The sequence below is a fragment of the Acomys minous genome (genome assembly GCF_964271855.1).
Source record: "Acomys minous genome assembly, chromosome: 7".
In the NCBI taxonomy this organism is placed as follows: domain Eukaryota; kingdom Metazoa; phylum Chordata; class Mammalia; order Rodentia; family Muridae; genus Acomys; species Acomys minous.
The window spans coordinates 54,739,690-54,761,689 of NC_140488.1; the positions used below are offsets into that span (position 1 = coordinate 54,739,690).

Sequence of the window (22,000 nt, forward strand, 5' to 3'; positions counted from 1 at the left end):
ATTGAAAAGGTCTAGCATGCCAGTGTGAGGCAAACACAGGTCTGAGTATGGTAAATATGTTGGTGACATGTTTTGCCTTTTACCCTTCTTCCCAATTAAGCCATTAGATTATATCCCTACCGCTAGCCTCCAAGGTCCAGTCTCTTATTTGGCCACTTCTATGTCATGAAGCTGACTAGCAAGGTCCACCTAAGTATTAAAGCCCAGAAATCAAAATCCCCCCATTTTGTCCACCCTAATTAACATGTCCAATCAAGAATAACCAACTCATCCTAACAAAGGAATTTTTCCTTTCCCTTTATAAACTGCCATTTGCTTATGAGTCATGTCTGTCTCCTGTCTATTTAGAGGCAGGCTTTGGACCTCCCAGGCAAATGTCCCTTATCTTCCAGGACAATTACCTCCCAGGCAAATATCTTTCATTCTCTAGAACCTGTCCTTGTCTCTCACTTCCTGCCTTCTGTTACTCTGGTGCAAATAAATCTCCTGTGTATAAGAACTTGCTGTTGGGATGTTTTGTGCCTACTTGTAGATCAAGTATGATTAACACACATTAAATTTATCAAAAAATAAATTATTATTTCAAAAATACCATGTATAGGAGTTGGAGAGATGACTCAGCAGTTAAGAACACATGTTGTTCTTAAAGAGCTCGGCCCTCACATGGTGTTTCAGGACCATATGTCACTCCAGCCAGGAAACATGATGCCTTCTACTGATCTCCAAGGTCACTTAGCATGTATAAAGTACACATACATCAAGGTAAAACACTCAAGTACACAAAGTAAATAATCTCTTAAAAAGAAAACTGAAGTTGCTTGGTTCTCTATCAAGCCAGAGGCTGTCTTTCCTCAATGGCCTTCTCAGTCAAGTCATTGATCTTGCACATGATATACTGCAAAGCTCTCTGGGCCTTCATGATCATCCTCACAATGGAGAAAAGGTGAATTGCAAACCCCCTAATCTTGAACACCTCAGCCTCAGTGGCAAGGAGCAACTGGTTTATGTTACAAGGTACAATGTTTTGTGTGCCAAGCCTTGTCACTGAGGTCAGAGGAAGCCCCAGGGCCTGAGCTCCGGTTTGCACACAGCTTCTGCTAGTGCCACAAGCCCCATCACCACCAGAGAATTGTTTTTAATTTTTTATTATTCAATTAATTTATTCAGATTACATCTCAATTGTTTTCCCCTGACTTGTATCCACCCGTTCCTCTCTCCTTCCCACTTTCACCCTATTCCTCTTCCCTAGGTCTATGACCAATGGGGACCTCCTCCCCAACTATATGGTCATAGGCTATCTATCAAGTCTCATCTTGGTAGCCTGCTCATTCTTTCTTTGATTGAGTGCCACAAGGCCTCCCCACTTAGAGGAGGTAGTCAAATATGGGGCACCAGAGTTCATGTCAGAGTCAGTTGTTGCTCTTCACTCAACTGTGGAGAATGTCCTGTCCATTGGCTAGATTTTCTTTTGCTCCCAAACCTGCCCTTACTCATCATCTTTCCAGGACTTGGAGTGGTTTAATGGCTCAACAAGATCACTTCTGAGTGTTGTCTCGTGGGATGACTTCTCAACAGAATATTGCTGGCTGACTCTCTGACAGACGACGATTCTACCACAGAATGCTGGTGCCCAGCCTCACAACCACAACCAACTTCACACTTCCTCCACAGCCAAACAGCTACCAGAAAAGACAGTGGCTACCCTTAGATGCCGAGATTCTTGTGAGATCACAAAACCCTCTTTCCTGCGCCTTTTGTTGCTATGTAGAATCTTAAAACTGGGAAGTATGCCAACTGCCCGGTAACCATAATCAATTCACTGGCAATACTTGGGGCTGGTGGATCTCCCAGAGTTTAAAGCCCACTTTATTTGAACAGTTCCAGGATGGTCTGAACTAGTCTACAAAGAGAGACCTTACCTCAGATAATAAACAAAAAGAAAAATGGTCTTTTAAAAAACCTTTCTATATGTAATATCAAGCACTATATTATCTTTTTATTTGTATTTATTTCTTTAAATTTATTCACTACACAACCCAAACGTGGCCCTCTCCTTCATCTCTTCCAGGGCCCACCTTGCTTCCCTCTTCCCTCCATGCCTGTCCCCTAGTCCTCAAAGAGAGGGAGCCCTTCTTGACTACAATCTCCAGCCTATAACATCTCATTAGAATAGCCTGCATCCTCTTCCTCTGTGGCTTGGTAAGGCTCCTGGCCACGGAAATGTGATAAAAAAGAATACAACAGTGTCCATGCCAGAGACAGTCCCTGCTCCCCTTACTAGGGGACCCATATGGTAACAAGCTAAGAAGAATTTGACTAGGGAAAATGTATACTAGTCTCTCCTTTATTGAATGTTACAAGTTGCGTGAGAGCCTACGTTTTATTTGTGTGTGTGTGTGTGTGTGTGTGTGTGTGTGTGTGTGTGCGTTTGCATAAATGTGTGTCCATGCTCACAGAGGTCAAAACTGAAGGTCAACTTCTTGTGGTTTTGAGCTGTTCAGCATTGATGCTAGGAAACAAACAGGTGTCCTTTGGAAGAGCAGCAGCAAACACTTTTAACTATTGAGCCATAGTTCTAGCCCTGAAGGCCAGGACTTGAGATTTTAATTTTGTTTTGTTTTCAATGACTTGCTTTAATGAGTTTCACATGCTGTTGCCCAGGATGACTTAGCACTTCAGACAATCTCACAGACACACCGCCCTACAGCTAAAAATACAGACATGTGTCACTATATCCAATTTATATTCACTTCATCAATTCCTCCGTAGAAAGTTTGTGGTTATAAGTGTTTAATAGGGAAGGGCACTGCAGCTGATATTGAGGTGCTAGTAGTGTGATGTGGTTTTTATTATAACATAAAACATATCCATGTTGGGTATAGTGTCTTTGCACTATGGAGGTCAAGGCAGAAGGATTCCCACACATTCAAGGACAACCTGAGGGATGTTGAGTTCCAGGCTACTCTGGGCCACAAAGTGAGTGTGTGGGAAAAAAAAACACAATAAAAACATTACTAATATTTAAATCATACCATTTTAGATATAGTAACACAGCAACCATTGAAAGATTCTCATAATCAAAGGAAGCCACATCTTAACACTCTCTTTATTAAAAATACTTTCAAATTTTGCAAAGTATAGTATGAATATAAATAAACTATACATTGGAACTTATATATAATCCCAGTTGAATGACTGAGATGTAAATTGGACCTAAACATTAATATAGAGGAAACATGAATAAAATTATAAAGCTTCTTTATATACTCTTTTTTAGTAAATTTTTACCTCAAGACAGTGGTAATTTAGTATATAGATCCCAGAATATTACAATATTGCATTGAACTTTATTTTTTTTTCATAGTGTATTATTTGGGGTGTTACTAATTCTAAAGCCTATTATTTTAAATAAAGAAAAAGTTATTATTCAACCCCTTGCTACCACAGAACTGCCTCTTAATTACATATAAAATAATAAGGAGATTACAAATAATCTATTTAATTTTTATCGGTAAAATAATTGGGGTATCTCAAAGTTGAAAAATGTGTTGGTAGTCTTATGTAAAATTTAAGTATAATAAGAAATTATATACATACTTAAATATAATCACATGTATAAAGGGAATAAAATTGTAAGCTAGTGTAATTAATATAATTTGCAGAGAAATAATAAAAATTATCTGGGGACACAAATAGACTAACATACAAATGTCAATATTTAGCTTCTGGATTTATTTTACATAATCAAAAAGGAAATAAATATTCAAGAAATTTGTATCATGCATAATTAAAGGCCAGATTAGTTAAACATATATATTTTAAACACATACAACCTGAAAATCTGGCATTGCTCTTCCAGTAGAGAATGATATGCTTCTAGAAAGAAACATCTTTAATTTAAAATAACATATGTGATTATATTTCCAAATATCTATATACAATGTATAACACATGAATCCTTTGAAAATGGTAAGAACAGCCTACCTGACAGGATTGCTGGTTAAGGAAACCCTCAAAGATTCCAGGCAGTTGAGAAGTTTCTCATCTGAGATCCCAGATCGTAATTCATGAACATATTCTTGTGAAGACAGGGTGCACTCATGCTTGCTGTTTTTCAGGCCACCCTATAAAACAAACGGAAGATACCACTTTAGACAACATTTTTAAAAAATCTTTAAGGTAAAATAAGAACACACTATATAAGGAACATTATGGCATTTCAAGTAGTGTGTTTCAATACAGTCTCCTTACCTAAACAATATTGAGAGCTAATATTTTGCATACCAATTTAAATACAAACATAATTTTAATTACTGAAATAAAAAGCATATCAGTATTTTACTTTGTATAGATACCATGTTCTCCCTCTTTGTTTAAATGCTGGGGATGATACTCAGTGCATTATACACAACAGGGAAATATTCTACCGCCATGTTATGTCCAAAATCCAAAAATTCTTGGAAAAATTGAATGGCAAGATTTTACTGTGCATGTTACAACATTCTCCACAGCTGCTGTAAAACAAAACTATACAATCTGGTACTCACAGCTCAAAAAGAACACCAATAAGAATACAAAGAGTATTTCTGACAGGGCTACTTAAACTAACTAACAATGCAAGTATTAGGATTAATATTAGTTGGTCCTCCTTAGCTCACAACATAAACATTGTTAAATCTTTTTATTAATTTTATAGTTGACTCTTCACATAACTATATTCAGTTGCATGAACTATAGAAAGGAAAATTTAATATCAGATATTATAGGAAGAGGAAGGGAGGGTGGGAATGGGGAGACAAAGGAGATGAGATAACAAGCCGGATATAATATAAATAAATTATAATAAATTAAAATTTTTAAAAAGCAATCACTCTAAAAAATATTATACATATCCTAAATCTATTGAAAGATACCCAGAGTATGACTATATTTCAAAACAAGTGAAGTCATTAAAGTATAAAACAATTATATAGTCTCCAATTAAAAATGTTAATGAATTGAATCAACCTAACTGGTCACCTCTTACTACCATGGTATAGATTAGTCTTCAATTTTTTCATGTTCCAGATAAAGGGTTTTTTTTTTTTAATTGGTTTTGGTTGCTGCTTTTGTTGTTGTTGTTTTTGAGACAGAGTTTCTTTATGTAGCCCTGACTGTCTTCAAATTCTGTAGACCATGCTGGCTTCAAACTCAGAGATGGCTTGCCTAAGTCTCCCGAGTGCTGGGATTAAAGGCCTGCACCACCATGCCCCAGCAATATAATAGTCTTAACTGTATCATTCTTACAATATGATAAAATTCTTTTGAACTAAAATTCTTTACTCTCATTTTTTAACTTCATAAAATTTATACTGAGTGTCTGCAAAGAATCCAAGCAAGTGTCCTCATACTGTTTAGAACTGCAATCATTAGAGAAGATGGAAGAGTTTTCAATATGTTTTAATAATGAGAAATGGACTCCCTATAATTTCATATAATTTTACTTTTCATTGGGAATGTCTCCTTACTGTAAAAATTGACCAGTATTTCTGAATTTGAAATCCCATTAATGAATGTTAAAAGCCTAAAAACATATAACATGTCGGGAATATTATTTCCTAACAATATTATGCCACTATTATCAGTATTAGCGCACTTAAAATATTGTGATAAAAGACATCACTTGTGACTTTTTTCTACTGGGAACACCATACTAATAGTTTAGCTTTACCTATTACCTAAAAAATAAAGTTGAGAATTCCCTCTTGGAAGCCTTTAGGTAGAGGATTTTTTTTTTATTCTGTCACTTTCTCTGTCTGAACTATTCAGTTTAATCCCTCAGCCCTCCCATATTCTAGTTACCATCACAATATGTAAACTATTTGCACTACATTAAGTATATCATAATCAACTATTTCACCCACTATAACAAAAGTTGTACCAGGTAAGAATATCACCTGCCTTGATCACCACTATATGTACGTGTGTATATATAATATCCTGGAAGAATTGATTGCTAAAAGGCAAATGAATCATAGACATATTTGAATATGATGAAGCTTCCAAGACAAGTTAATATTCATTGTCACACTGAGTGACACATAGGGCATTAGAAAAGCACACTGTTGGGCATATTTGTTAGGGCCTTTCCAATGACCAGGCCAGTCATGAAGTATATGACCTAATCAATGATATAAACTAATAATTTGTTCTAATTTTCACTAAACTATTATAAAAGGAAAGGCCTACTTTGAGGAATGGTTACTGCAGGTGCGACTTTGAAAGGTGTAATTTTTCTTTGTTTCCTGTTGCCCACGAAGAAACAGTCATGTTCTGACATGTGCTCCTGGGCATAATGATTCTTCCTTCCCTTGGGCTCAAATACCTTTCAAAGTCATACCTCCAGTGAGCACTTCTTGAAAATCTGAAACTTTGAGCCAATATAACACTTCATTCTTTTACCTTTTGTCTCTTATAAATTTGTCATAGTGAACAAAATTCTAACACAGATTTGTTTCAGAATGTGATAGCTTGTAAGATGGTCAGAGAAAATGAGTTCAGAAGAAGTAAATTCAGACATCACATGGCATTCTGAGAAAACTCAGAATTCACAACCTTGTTTGAGCCACGCCCTGATTTATCTTGAAATATCCTTTGGGCATAAATATTTACTCATCCTTATAAACCATTTTGCTCATGCATGGTACAGGGGTAATAAATATTTCCAATTAAGGTAATGTATATAGAGATGCTCAAACAATGAGTTTATATTTATCCTATCATAGACACAGAAAATGTTCACTCCCTTTGATAATTGAAATTGAATATAATTATTTTAATGAACCCAATGGTCATGGCTGATATGCTGTTTATAGACACTTAGATCAGCACATCATGGTCTGCACATATACCATCTATCCTTCTGACCATCTACCAACGCACATTTTTAAAACGTTTTCATTTTTTGTTGTTGCCTTTTCCTTTTTTTTTTTTTTTAAGAACAAGGCTCTCTCTGTAGCATAGGCTGCCATTGAACTTCTGTCAATGCCTTGGCAGTCCCCCAAATGGTTAAGACTTCAGGCCTAAAGTCACCATGATCAACTTTAGAAAGAAGTTTATGTTACATCATCTAGATACCTGGGTGTTAAAAGGAATGGAATAAGCTAGTACATAAGAGAGAACACCTAAATGACATAGAATTACATTTTTAACAAAATTTGGAGTTTAAACTTAAGTTCATATGTGAACATTACAAAAACATGATAGCATGTTAAGGTTAAAATGGTTCCTGAGGATCAATTCTTTAAACATTTTCATTATAGAAATAAAGAAGCCAGCAGAGCTTGTGGTGCATGTCTCTTCTCATCCCTTGGAAAGAAGACGCAGTTGGAACTCTAAATTCAAGGTCAGACTGGTTTACATAGTGAGTTCTAGCACAGCCAGGACTACACATTAAAAAATAATAATAAAGAAGAATTCAGGGAATAGGTATCTGAGCATAATTAGTGAGATGTCAGGACTAAACTATAAATATCCTGAACTTCAGATACTTCATTTATCCTTTCTATGCTACTTTTCCCAATGTTGAATACAGAATTTTAGCAACAGGTATTTAAGTTGGAAATCTCTTTTTTAACAATGTACACATTTGTGAGTATTTTCAGAAGAATAAATATGGCACCCTGAAACAAAACAGTGCAGTAGATTAAACTAAATCTCACTGTACTTAATAAGGCTGTAATACAAGAATGGCTTATTATTAACATCCTGTTCTGATACTGAACAAAGACAACAACTAGATAATGGATAGATAATAATTGAAATTTTAATTAGCTGCTCTGTATGAGATTAATGAAAATTACCACTGTGCCCATTTGATATTTAAAAAATAATGCAGCCAAAGTTAGCAATTAGAGTACAGCATGCTATTCCATGATAGGTGAATAAAAAGCTTGCCTAGTTTGAAGCCATTCCTTAATTTGAAAATCACTAGAATGTAGGAATATGTTTTTATAACTAAGAACTAAGCCTGTATTATTCTAAAATAGTACACAGAGAATTGAAGAGTATTTTGGGGTCACATACCCCTTACTCTGAAACAAAACTTTAATATCAAAACTAGACGAGCAATGAGCTAAGATGGACATTCTAAGTATGGAGTTGAGATAACCACTACTGAGTTTAGTGACTTGGAACAAGAAAAGGCCTCAGAGTTGTAAACATACCATCCTCTAGACACTGGATTGTACATAGGCCTTTCACTATAGTATGTATATAGATAGCAATTATTATCAATGGTGTCACCTTTTGAGTAATGGTTAGATTTTGTCAACCCAACACAAACTGGAGTCACCAGAGAAGAAATAACCTCATGTAAGGAATTCCTTTATCAGTCTGCCCTGTAAGCATGTCTGTAGTTTCTTGATTATGTGGAGGACCTAGCTGACTTTTGGTGGTACATCTCCTGGATGGGTCCTGCTAGAAAACAAGGTGAGAAAAACATTGGGAGTAAGCCAGTAAAGCAGTATTGTTTTATCATAGCAAAAGATAAGCAAACTAGGACAGTGCTATAAGCTATGTTTCATAAATAAACGAGTCATGTTTCTTTGAAATTCTTATGTATTGTTGCGGCTTTCAAAAATATAATATGTTACGTTAGCACAAAGATTTTCTCTATTACTCCATAAGAGGATCCGACAAAATTAAAAATATAACTGAAAAGCCATTTCCCATATGAGTTCCATTATTTAAGTAAGAAAATCAAAGTGTCCTACAATACTAATCTAAGTATTAGTTCTAATATTTAAGTGTGTAGTAACATTATAAATATGAACATATTACTGAACACTTAGATACTGATATAAGAAAAAATATTACTAGAGTTTTCTTAATAATATATTCCGATTATAGTTCTTGCTCCCCCAACTTCTCCAAGATCATCCCCACCTCCCCACCCACCCAAAAATATCCTTAAAGAAAAGTACTAAATTTACCTAATTAACTCATCAAAAGAAGATTTGAAAGGAATCTGAAATTTTGGTATTTCCGGTACAGTTATATGTAAGTATTTGTTTTGTGATAGTGTTGGGCTTTATAGCTTTAATACATTAAATGCTGGCTGCACTAAAGTCTTTTAGTTGTACAGGAAATAAAGAGTATAAGATACCACATAATATCAGTTAAGATGTATTTACAAAAATTGGAAAAAATTACCATCATGCGTTTACAACACAGGGTGTCATTTCCAATCAATTGCACACTGTTTTCAATTAAGGTATTTTCAGAGGATGAAATGTACAACATAGGAAACTCTATACCAAAGTCTAAGGCAAATAGAATCAAAACATTCCTACAACAGTGCAGAAGTATAAGTTGTCAGTTTCTTCAGATTTTTTTGTCAAAAAGAATGTAATTAATTTTATTGAAATGTGATCAACTTAAATGTTTTCTAAAAGAAAAAATATCTATAATGTTTCCTCTGAAGGTGCTTACTTATTGGAGTTTTAAATACATGAAATATGTCTTAGAACTTTCACAATGAAATGTAGAGAGTAAGAGTATCATAAAGCAAATACTTCAAATCATTCCTTAAGCCCATGTTCTAAGAGAAATAATATATAAGCCAAAGACTCTAAACATACATTTAAGCAAAAACATACATGTGTTTGTAATACTTAGTCAACAGAATATAAGGTAAAAAGAGTTTGTAATAACTTCTTGTATTTTACCATCATCACATTTACTCTACTCAGGGTTGCAAGAAAGGAGGATGTGTCTTTATATAAATATGTACTTTAAAACTAGGAAGGATTTAATCAATTATACTGTACGAGTTAAAGACAGAAACATGTGTTATATCATTTTTTATATAGAGGTAAAACTATGGAGAAATTAACTTTAATGTTTCCACTATATTTTTTTTATCATTTTACAGATCCAATTTCAATAATAACTTTAGACAATGTAACAAAGTCTGTTTAATAATATTGTCATTGGTTATTAATGTTTACTGCAGCCTAAATAAAGCCTACATTTTAAGTAGGAATGAAGCTATGAATAGGAAATAAAATAAAAAAAGAATGTCTACCATGAAATAAGAAGTGATTCCATTATTTCCAACCTCTAACTTTCCAAGCATTTGAGTACATGATATCTACCAAAATTATTGCACTCAATATTACTCAGTTCGTTGCCTAACTGCTGATAAAAAGCAAAGCATCAAAAAATCTTAGGAAAGATTAGTAATTGAGAAGTGAATGAAATGACTGGCTGATGTGAAAATAAACGTGTGTGTGTGTGTGTGTGTGTGGCAAAAATTGAAGTTGAAAACCTTACTCATCAATGGGACTTTACACTGTTTATAGCACAAAGAATTTTCACCAAAATTTCTATCAATCATTTCATCAGAGTCTAACAATTAGAGAGTATTGGGTGACTGTTCAGGCAGCAAACTGTCTCTGTCATCTTCTCATTTGGGAAGCTGCTAATCTGCACTTCCTGTTTACTCAGGCAATTAATTTTATTCCTTCTCAAGTCTCTGATGGGGTTGAAGACCAGATAGTTTAGTTTTACAATTAAGCTTATTTGTTTAGGGGTTAAGATGCTTTTAGATCTAGATAGATGTTTTAAGTTAATAATGATGAGATATGACAGGTATTGATTTACATTCAGAATTTCAGATGCACCAAGATAGGAAAGATGTTTTCTTCAAGGTGCCAAATACAAACAGCCAAAGCATATGAATGTTTCTTGGTTCTTCTTGCTATAGGTAATTTATTGTATATATGTGTAATAATATAAATGTATATGTAGAAAAGAAAAATAATAATAATAAATCAAGAAATAAGGTAACATAAAAAAGAAAGAAGGATGGGAACAAAAGTCTCCTCACAATGCTTTACCCTTATTAGCTCTGTGAAACTGGTCAGTTTGTCACCTGAATTTTGAACCTCAGGTTCTTGTTCTACAAAATGAAAGTAGTAGGCTGTCTACCCTTAGGCTTGGTGTAAAAGTAAAATAATAATCTTGGTCAAGCAGAATGTCTAGTTGTAACACTTGTTTTGCTGTTGCTGTTGTGATTAAAAACACACTGACCAAAAGCAACTTGGGAGGGAAAGGGTTTGTTTTCATCTTACCACATACGGGTTACACTCCATCATAAAGGGGAAGTGAGGACAGGATCTTGATCCAGAAACACTGTTACTGGCTTGTTCTCTCTTTATGCTCAGCTGGCTTTCTAATATAGCCCAGACCCACCTGCTTACAGAGTGTGCTGCCCACAGTCCCCTGGCCCTCCCATATCAATCATCAATCAAGACAGTTTCTCACATATATGGCCAAAGGCCAATCTGGCCCAGGCAAATCTTCAACTGAGTTACTCTCTCACGAAAATGCCTCTTGGTTGTTCCAAGTTAACCAAAAAATTAACAAGAAAACTGGTGTATAGTATACTTAATTAGTATGAATGTATATGACATTATTTTGTCATTAATTTCATGAATGCCCAAATAATTAATTACATCATGAAAAAGTATCAGTGGCATAAAGTTGTAAGCTTCTGCTCAACTACATTTTTTAAGTAGAAGCAGGCTGCTGTCTTCCTGAAATACTCGAGAATGGACCTCTACTACAGGTAAGAGATTAAAAATGTATTTTTGAGATTCCATACTAATCTTTGACTAGCTGAGGAGGGAATGTGCAAAAAGTGGGCTAACTGGAAGTCTGCCTTCTGTTTCCCTAACAATGAGGGCATTTCCACATTTATATATTCATATTCTACAGAAGATTCCTACGAGAAAAGCAATTCTACTGTTAAATAAAATAAAGTTTTAAGCCCACTGAGTTATAAAATGTATGATTCACAGCAAGCTACTTACTATATGTATACTAAAACAAAAATTTGGCCTGTTTAAAATAAGTCGAGGTTACCACTTTACTCTCTCCTCATGCACTATAATGCAGGTTTTCACTGTCTTCATGAAATAGCAACAGAAACACAAAGTATCGATCAGTTACAGTGCATCCAGGGTCTTTCCTATGTTATAATACTAGCACTTAGCATTTAGTGTGTTCTCAGGTTTGGCTGAACAGTAGGAAGCTGAGACCCTACGTTCTCAGAGCAGAGCTCACACTCTGATAGGTAATGAGCAGAAAGAAGATTATCATAACAGGTGTCAGAGCATGAGACCTTGAAGAATAGAAAGCAAGATTTGAGAGAAGTTCAAGGACTAATAAACGCTAATCACATAAGGCAGAGTAGGGTATATTAATGAAAACTGAAACACTAAGGTATAAAATCTCAAACAGAGAATTTTGTAGCTTTGCTAGTAAATCAATGACACTGGAACTCAGGGCTAATAATTGTCAAACTAGAATTCTTGAACATTGTCTGTTTCTGGGGTACGTAAGGTAATCTTAAAACTCTGCAGTTTCATTTTTAAAGATAACAACAGTAAATATAAACTGAATTACTTTGATAACTGCCTTCTAACCAAGTCCTACTACCTAATCTCTGCCTTTATGTTTGTATCTAAGATCACATTTTTGCTGGGAAGTGAAACATTCATTGCTGAATGCTAATGAAATAACCTTAGTATGAAAAAGCATTTGTAACAAAATAAACACCAAATGACATCACCACATGTTGCCTGTACTCGTTAAAGTTTAACTGCAGATCAGACAGGAAACACAGGTGGCACCGATGGGTCATCTTATATGGATGGCACTGTAGGCCCAGAAAGTCCAAAAGTGTCTGCTCTGCAGGCTATTCACATCATGAATGGCAATTTAGAGTCAGAAATTCACTTACCATTTAAAAGCAGGTTAATTTAATTTTTTTTTTAAATTTATTTAAAGAATGACTGTTTAGCTTTCAAGGACAAATATGGTCATGTGTTAAAAGTACCACAGAGAATGAACTGAAGAATGACTGAAGACACAGAACTCTTCATCTACATAAGCTGGCTGGAGGTCTACGGCAATAAAGAAAAAAAAAAATCAACATGTTCCCCAAGGTGAAGCAGCCTTTTGATATGTTAGTGTCCTCTGCATTTTACACATTAGGAAACTAGGGCTTGGAAAACCTGAGCAAAGCCAGAGTACAGGTAAGGCCCCTGTGCGTAGGCCCTGAACATATTTTCTCCTTAGTAGTAGTAATAAAGTGGTGTTCAAGGTGACAGAGGGAAAAAATACAACCTGAGACTCTGAGTCAGCAACTACTTCCTGTCATCCTTTTTAAATTTTAAAAAATACTGATAGAGCGAGATGGTGTGAAACTGGGCATCAACCCGATCAGTGAATTGAATGGGTGACAGAATAAGAGTTCTCTGGCTTCACTCCTTCTTATAAAAATCAACTAACAACTACTCAGAGGCAAGAGCACCAAAGAGAATGTCTTGCAAGTAAGGCTGTGACACTTCCTTGCATCACAGAGTAGAGTAGTCACTATCCAACCCTACAAGATGGAGTTCATTGTACACCCCTTTCTTTCCCCTTGATTCTACCTCAAACTACACAAAGCTCCCCTCCAACAGATCCATGGTTTCCAATAGGGAAGGGAGAACTGGAGGGGGATGTTCAACTTCTCCTTCACTATAAGGATCTTCCTATGAATATTGAGCAATTCAATAACTAAGAATCTCTCATTTGTAGTAACATGGAAGAGCAGATTAGGCTTAACAAAATTAAGCATGGACAGAAATACAAAATCTGCATGATCTCATTCATGTATAAAATATAGTTATTTTGTAGAAACTGAGAATATGATTTGAGTTGCCATAGGCTAGTATAGTTAGGAGTGAGGGATGTTGTAGAGATATTAATCAAATAATACATGTCAACAGAGAGATAAAAGGAGTATTCAAACAATCCTCTGTAGGGCATGGCTAACTACAGCTAAAGACAATATATATTTGAAAAACTCTAAAATATGTGTGTTCTTACTGGAATAATAACTGTGAGATAATATATTTGTTAATTAGCTAGATTTAGTCAGATATATGCTTCTGTATACCATGAATACATATAATTTTATATTCTCAGTAGGTAGAAGCAGACAGATCTCCATGAATTCAAAGTCAACATGGTCTACACAGTGATGCCCAGGCCAGCCAGGGTTACAAAATGATAGCCTATCTCAAAAATAAATAAATAGGTGCTAAAGAACACTTGCTTCCCTATCAGAGACTTGGGTTCAGTTCTTAGCACCGACGTGGCAGCTCTAACTCCAGTTCCAGGGGATTTTCTGCAGGCAACAGAGATTCTTGTGGTATACATACGTGCAAGCATGCAAACACACAAAGACATCAAATACAAATAGAACTTATAAAATAGATAAATTTCAAAGCAAGAAATCTTTGAATAGGACATACATTTAGAAACAAAAGGAAAAACCATAGAAAACACTTCTTTATAAATAGGCAATAAGGAGTGCATGTGTAAAGGCAGGCATGTTAATTTTCTTGAATGTGAGCTTTTACTCTGAGTAAAATCAACTAGTCCGTAAATTCTCAGGTTAAATAAATAGACTAGCCTCTGTGAAATCAAATAATATACTAGTGGCATAATCAATTCACTAGTGTTTAGAAGAAGCAGGCTTTTTAAAATTTATTCATATTACATCTCAATGGTTATCCTATCCCTTGTATCCTCCCATTCTTCCCTCCCTCCCATTTTCCCCCTACTCCCCTACCCTATGACTGTTCCTGAGGGGGATTACCTCCCCCTGTATATGCTCAAAGGGTATCAAGTCTCTTCTTGGTAACCTGCTGTCCTTCCTCTGAGTGCCACCAAGTCTCCCCCTCCAGGGGACGTGGTCAAATGTGAGGCACCAGAGTACGCGAGAAAGTCCTATCCCACTCTCCACTCAAGTGTGGAGACTGTTCTGACCATTGGCTAGATCTGGGTAGGGGTTTAAGGTTTACCGCCTGTATTGTCCTTGGCTGGTGCCTTAGTTTGAGCGGGACCCCTGGGCCCAAATCTGCCTATCATAATGTTCTTCTTGTAGGTTTCTTTTTTTAAGGTGAACACATGTAAAAATTTAGGAATATGTAGAAATGGGTCTTTAGGTTTCCTTTCAGTAAACTGAATTAACATATGTATTTATTCCCTTTAGAAATGATGAATTTAAAAGTTGCTCAAGCTTCTGTGATAAATATTTTGTCGCTATTGCCCAAGAATCAATTTTAAGTCTTAACTAGCGTACAATGAATATCACAAAAATCTGCTTTCCACAAACCACAACCTAACATTAAAAACCAACCTAGTAAGAATACTGAATACTTTATAAAAGCACAATGTTCTTACCCAAAAATGGTATATATGTTACAGTAAGACAGCATGCCCATATAAACAGCAGTGTAACATTAACAACATAATGGCATTAGTTTTATAGCATTCTTACATGTAAGCACTTCTATTGTGGATCAGAATGTAAGAGAGCACACAGTCCCATTTCCGAAGAATAATAACAATAGAAATAATACTTTGTAGGTCAATTCTATGATTCCTAACTTTATTGTGTCTTTTTCAAGGAGAAATTTAATTTAATCTAAAACACAATAAATACATATGCATGTGTCCTTAAAAGACTTTCTTCTACTATATAAAGATATAGATGCTAAATATCTTCAACAGGTAATATAAACTCATTATAAACTACTGTATATCATGAATGAAAGTTTAAATTTATTGAATATTATGCCATGCATCTCATATTTTAAGTGGATGTTTACACTGTATAAAATGGAAAAAAATAAATTGCCCAAATCTGACATCAACTAAAGCAGTCTGCTGCCAATCTCATATGCTTAAGGTGTAACACGACAAGAGAAATAGCCAGACATCTGGAGTGCAGTAGGTTAATGCACTATATTGACATTTCTAACCAGTATAATTAAGGGCAAGAACACTTTTTAAATAGCCTTCTCAAAGGATTCTGTTATATAATGTGCATCTTTAGAAAAAGAAGCAAATGATCTCACAAAAATGCAAAGCCTGTAGATTCCTTGGATTATTTTAAGGTCAAAGCATGTTTTGGACTAATACTAGATCTGTTAGCAGATCTTCAGTGTCAAAAAATATAATGAGTTGAGTTTTCAGAAGAAGCAGAACATGGTTCTATGCATTGGGAAAAAATATGAACTTGCAGTGAAGTTCCTGCCCAGCAAGTACTGTGCATATAACACTAAGGATTAATCTCTATGAAAGCGTATGTACTCACAAATTTATTAACATATAAAATCAACAAACGTAACAAACATATACTGACTCTTAATATTATGTAATGGTTATGGGAACTGACTGTAGAGTCATGTAAATTTGATTTAAATCCAATGTCAGTTACTTAAGACAGTTTGATTATACAAGTAATTTTTTTCTAAATTTCATTACATATTAAATACTGGTTTTGAAGACAGAATAAACATAAATTATACTGCATTATACCAAATATATATTTCTACATATAATGCATGATTACTGCTTCATCATTATCATTATCAACAATACGTTGGGAAGAAATTCAAAGCCTTAGACATACAACATGAGTACTGTACCACTGAGCTGCATCCTCATCCTCTGGTTTGGGAAATCATTTCAAACTGTGTAGTCCATGCTCTCCTCAAATTCTGCTTCCTACTGGCTCTGACTACTCAGTGCTGAGATCTCATGCATCCAACAGTGTTCCTGCTGTATCTGTCTTTAATGTATTGTGAAACTCTGTGTATACTTATTATACTAATCCTTAGAGACGGTAGTACAAAGCAATAATTATTCCCACTTATAAATAAGGAAACTGAGCTCATTAAGTTCATAACCTTATCAGAAATTGCAAAGCTAACTATCACTATCTGGACAAAACACTAAACCAAAGCACATATATTGCTGAGGGTTTGTTTCTCCATGAGGCCCAATTTTCACTGGGATCCTGCATCCAATAAACTTATAAATTTTCTACTTTGACTCCCTTTGACTATATGACTATCAAGCATTATATATTGGTATATAAAACATACCAATATGTCCTTAATGTTTCATTATTCTTCTAAATAAGTCTTTATATTATGGATTAGAGGCAATAAGTTTTGTAAATTTAGTATGCGTTCTCAAACAAATTTTTTTTTAGCAATTTGCAAAATTACTTGAAAACATATCTATTGTTCAATTTTTGATAATCACTGTGTTCCTACAGGTATAGAAAAACTTAAGGTTATGTAAGTAGTTCTTTCCTTCAATATAATTTTTGACTTTTAAACTTACAATTATGATTACATACCCTTCCATTTCCTCCTTCCAACTCCTCCCGTGTACCCTTCCAGCTCTTTCAAATTCATGGCATCTTTTTTCTTAAACTGTTGATGTGTGTGTGTATGTGTGTGTGTGTGTGTGTGTGTGTGTGTGTGTGTGTGTGTGTGTGTTTCAGGTATGACAATTAGATATTACACAGTCAGTTGGTGTGCTCTTCCCTGGAATAGACTATTTCTCTCATTAGAATATTCATTTACTGAAAAAAATATTTCAATAAGGAGAACCGTTTTTTCTGAGATATATCATAGAAATTACTAAACTTAGAGATACACATCTTCTAGCTAATTTGTAGCAATTCAAACAAAATGCTATGCATCATTACTGCTAAATATACCAACAAGTTTTTCAACTAATCTAAAATATTGCAAAGCACTCACTGGAAAGACTGTGTCATAGAATATTCAAATTTTATATGATTTCACATCAAAGGGCCAGAAAGTGAGACTTAAACAAATAGTAAGAAGCAAAATATTCTTCCTCCAGAAAATAATTACTTGTATAGTTTAACTAAAGCTCAAGATCTTAGTCCTCAAAAGAGAACCAATCTAAAATGTTGAAATATAACATGTCTTCCCTACCAAAAACTTGAGGAGAACTAATAGTAAATATTTTGAGTCTTAGAAAAGTACCTTGTACATATAAGGAATGGTTAGTTTATCTATGATATTAATGATTTCAAAGAAGCTCTTGTCTCCTATAATACATTAATTGTCATGAAAGCAAATCAAACTTATCTACTGCCTTTATATTTTATTGTCAGCAAGTGAAGTTATTTCCCTAGTAAACATTTACTAACTGGCATCTATGTGCTAGGCATTGGGAACATAAAGACAATAAGGACACACATCATCACTTGTTGAAGAGGCTGAGAAAACTCTTTGCTTCCATTTGTATATAAATTCAGTTCCTAGCTTTGTTTTCTTTTGAGACCAGGTCTCCTTCTATATACTATGCTGACGTAGAACTTACAGAAATATTCCTTTCTTGGCCTCTCAAGTGCTAGGATAACAGGAACAAACTACCACCCTGTTGAGAATGACATTTTTTGGCTTTTTTATTTAATTAATTTATTCAGATTACAAGTCAATTGTTATCCCATCACTTGTACCCTCCCATTCCTCCCCCCCTCTCATTTTCACCCTATTACCCTCCCCTAGGTCTATGAATGAGGGAGACCTCTTCCCCCACTTTATGGTCATAGGCTGACATTTTTTAACAGGAAAATTATTAATTAAAATGTCAATATATTAACCTATAAAAAATGAAAAACTTGCAGATATGTTTCTGAAATTCTATTTTAAAATTAATTCAAGTAATAAGAACAATTTATTTTTGCCATTTTTCCATTGATTCCTTTTTCTTTTTTTAATTTTTAATTTCTTAATTTATTCACTATATATCCCAGCTGTAGCCCCCTGCCTCATCTCCTCCTGGTCCCAACCTTTCTCTCATCCCTGCACCCTAGTCCTCCTTCACTATCATCTGACCTCAGCCAATCAAGTCTCATCTTGATTGCCTGAATCCTTTTCCCAGGAGTCCTGGCAAGGCTGCCCCACAAGTGGGAAGTGATCAATGAGTGGGCACCAGAGTCCATGTCAGAGGAAGCCCCTACTCCTCATACTGTGGGACCCACAAGGAGACTTGCTGCCTATAGACTACATCTGAGCAAGGGGTCTAGATCCTCACCATGCATGGTCCTTGGATGGTGCATCAGTCTCTGCAGCACCCACCTCTCACCCCACCCAGATTTGTTGGCTCCACTGGTCTCCATGTGGAGCACCTGTCACCTCTAGGTTCTTCTATCCCCCAACTCTTCCACAAGACTGTCTGTGCTCCATATTGAAGTTTAGCTGTAAATCTCAGCATCTGCTTTGATCCCCCACTGGACGGAGTCTTTCAGAGGACCTCCCTCTATGATATCAAGTCATTAAAGGAAACACTTTAAAATATTTTTATAGTCCATATTAACTCATGGTTAAGTTTTTAAATAATTTATGGACCTCAAATTTTAATATAATAGATAACAAATGGAATACAGATAAAGAGAACAAAAAAAAAAAGCTAATAGTTAAAACTTAATACCAGTTTTGATACAGTAGCAGGAAAAAAAATTACATTGCGTTGTTGTTAAACTATGGATGGTGTTTCTTCACAAAAAATAAAACACTGAGCTAAACAAGAAAAGTGACAGTGGAACTGGGCACTATTGGCCACTGAGAATGTAGAACAGTAGATACATTTCAGAAATGATTTACCATGTAAAATCATTAGACAGAGAAAAAGTACTGAAATGTTTATCTATTTTGCATTATTTTATGTCCTTAACAAGAGGATATTTTATGCTGTACTTATATATTTAAAATAATTTACAAGGCTTTATTTTTACTTTCATTATTTACATGAATATAGATACCATTTTACATCTATAAATATATATAAATTTTCAAATTTTCATGCTTGCTTTATCTTATTATCAAATTAGTTCGCCATTACAAAAATATTTCCCTTGGTTCTCTAAATGACATTTCATATTCCTGCATGTTCCTGTTTTCATAAGAATAAAGAACTTGTTAAATTCTAATAAATGTTTATTTTGCTATAATTATATTAACTGTAGAAATTTAAGGAAAATTGTATATACTTATGGCCCTTATTTATTTAATCTAGAACTGCAGTCTTTTCATTATTCAATTTCTGCAGCTTTCAGAATACCCTAAATTTATTAACATAGATTTTATAAATCTCATTATATATTTAGTCTGATCAATTTATACCTTAAGAAACCCATAAATGTGTTCTTTTTCACTATTTTTCAATGCATTGTTGTTATAAAGAAATGTCATTATTACCTTCTCACTTTAGCAATGAACATGTAGGTGTACAGACATGTATTGAATTTATCTCAGAATTACCACTTTCAACTGAAAAATTACACACACACACACACACACACACACGGCTTCAGGAGTTTGCATTTCTCTTCTAAGGTCACTATTTTTTAATGTATTTCTTAAGCTTTTTGTTCTTGGTTGTTTCAATTAATTTTCATAAAGGGAAACAGAAAGTGAGGTATCAGTAACACTTTAGTTGCATGTTTCATTTTGTTAATATGCTGCCAATGGCTCTATAGGTGGTCAGTGGCTGCTTAGAAGAAAGAATCAAAATCTGCTTGGACTAGTCCCTATATAAGTTGTCCAATCTCAAGTGGTCATCCTTAGACACGTGTACAAATGCATGGACTCAATAGATTGTGTGTGTGTGTGTGTGTGTGTGCGCGCGCGCGCGCGCGCGTGCGTGCATGTGTAAGGTTAGTAGCTTTGGTACACACTAAATAAATAAAACTTTTGAAAGATATCTGACATAGATTGTGGGAAATATCTTGGAAGTGTACATTTAAATGTATTTTAAGTGTCTCAAGTAGATAATATGCCTGGAAATTACTTTGGAACTTTCACTATTATGATAAACCTAGTCTATCGTTTGGTTCAAGCAAAACATGGAACTTCTGAACGTTCTTGCAAATAGGTAGCAGATTATTATTCTGGAGTGTTCAATCCTTGCTGTAAACATGAAATAATTTACAGCTGTAAAAGATGTAAAAGAACTTGCAGAAGTTTCAACAAATTCTATGGCATATGCTCTCTGAGAGCATGCACATTATACTCATGGAGGATGTGTCTGAAATGAAATAGCAAGGCTTTCCAATCTTGCCTTAATTTAAAAACAAAACCAAACCGAAAACATCCTGAATTCAAAAGAATACATGCTGCTTCCAGTTCATTGTCCAGTAACAATGTGCATACCTTTCATTTCACAGAAAATATTGAAAATTCAAATACAAAGCCTCTTGTTTTTGTTTCTTATGGCTATCACCCCACTGCCACACAGCAGAGAGAGGCAATGAATACTAGCAGAAAGAGAAAATGAGTATCTATAGGCAGCTTTGGGATAGCTGAAAATTTATAATGCATTTCTCTCTCTCTGCATCTGAACATTTTCTTGTCTTTCATTTAACATTAACCAGAGTAAATAATTAATTCTTCTGAGGTATATAAATCCAACTAATTATGACTCTACTACTTAGAACATGACCACAAACATTAAAGACATGTTGCTATAGTTAAATAAGCAATAGAGAAAGGAAAACATCTTGACTTCAACTTTTAAATCTTCTGAAAAAGTTTTTTAAGTCCTGAGGTATACACATTGAACTTTGGTGCCTATTAGGTAAACATTATGAAACAAACATTTAATTGTGAAAGACTAGGTTCAGTATATCAGACACTGGGTTCCAATTAGTAGCTTATTAAAGGACAGGTGGAAGTAGGAATCCTATAAAAAGGCATGTTGAAGGAAGCATAAAAGTGATTCCAAATATCACCCACAATTTGAGCTCTTCCTTCCTACACTCCATACACCAAGATGTTAATGGATTTGTTTTTGTTCTGTATTTGTTTTTCATCATTGTGTTCTTAAAGTAGACACTAACACTTGATTGTTTGTTGTATTTCCTTCTGAACATTACAATGACAGCCAGTTTGCATATATGTATTATTTCAAAACTTTATTTAAGTAAATCTACATTCATTAAGGCTAATTCTCAGGCAAGTTCTAAAATTGCCATATTTCAAGAATTTCCATGGTGTTCTAAAGATTGTAATGTTTAAACAATTTAAATCCTTAGCTCTGATTATCTCCCTTCTCAGATTCTTTGCAT

General features: G+C 34.6%; 1 protein-coding gene across 3 annotated transcripts in view; it reads right to left on the reverse strand.

Annotated features, from left to right (window-relative positions):
* Positions 1-22,000, reverse strand: part of DIAPH2 (diaphanous related formin 2) — a 696,864-nt gene that overhangs the window by 541,029 nt on the left and 133,835 nt on the right. For all 3 annotated transcript variants that reach the window (XM_084790930.1, XM_084790929.1, XM_084790928.1), the window contains one exon: positions 3,985-4,124. In XM_084790930.1, the coding sequence (XP_084647056.1) occupies positions 3,985-4,124 (140 nt within the window). The remainder of the gene's footprint in view (positions 1-3,984; positions 4,125-22,000) is intronic.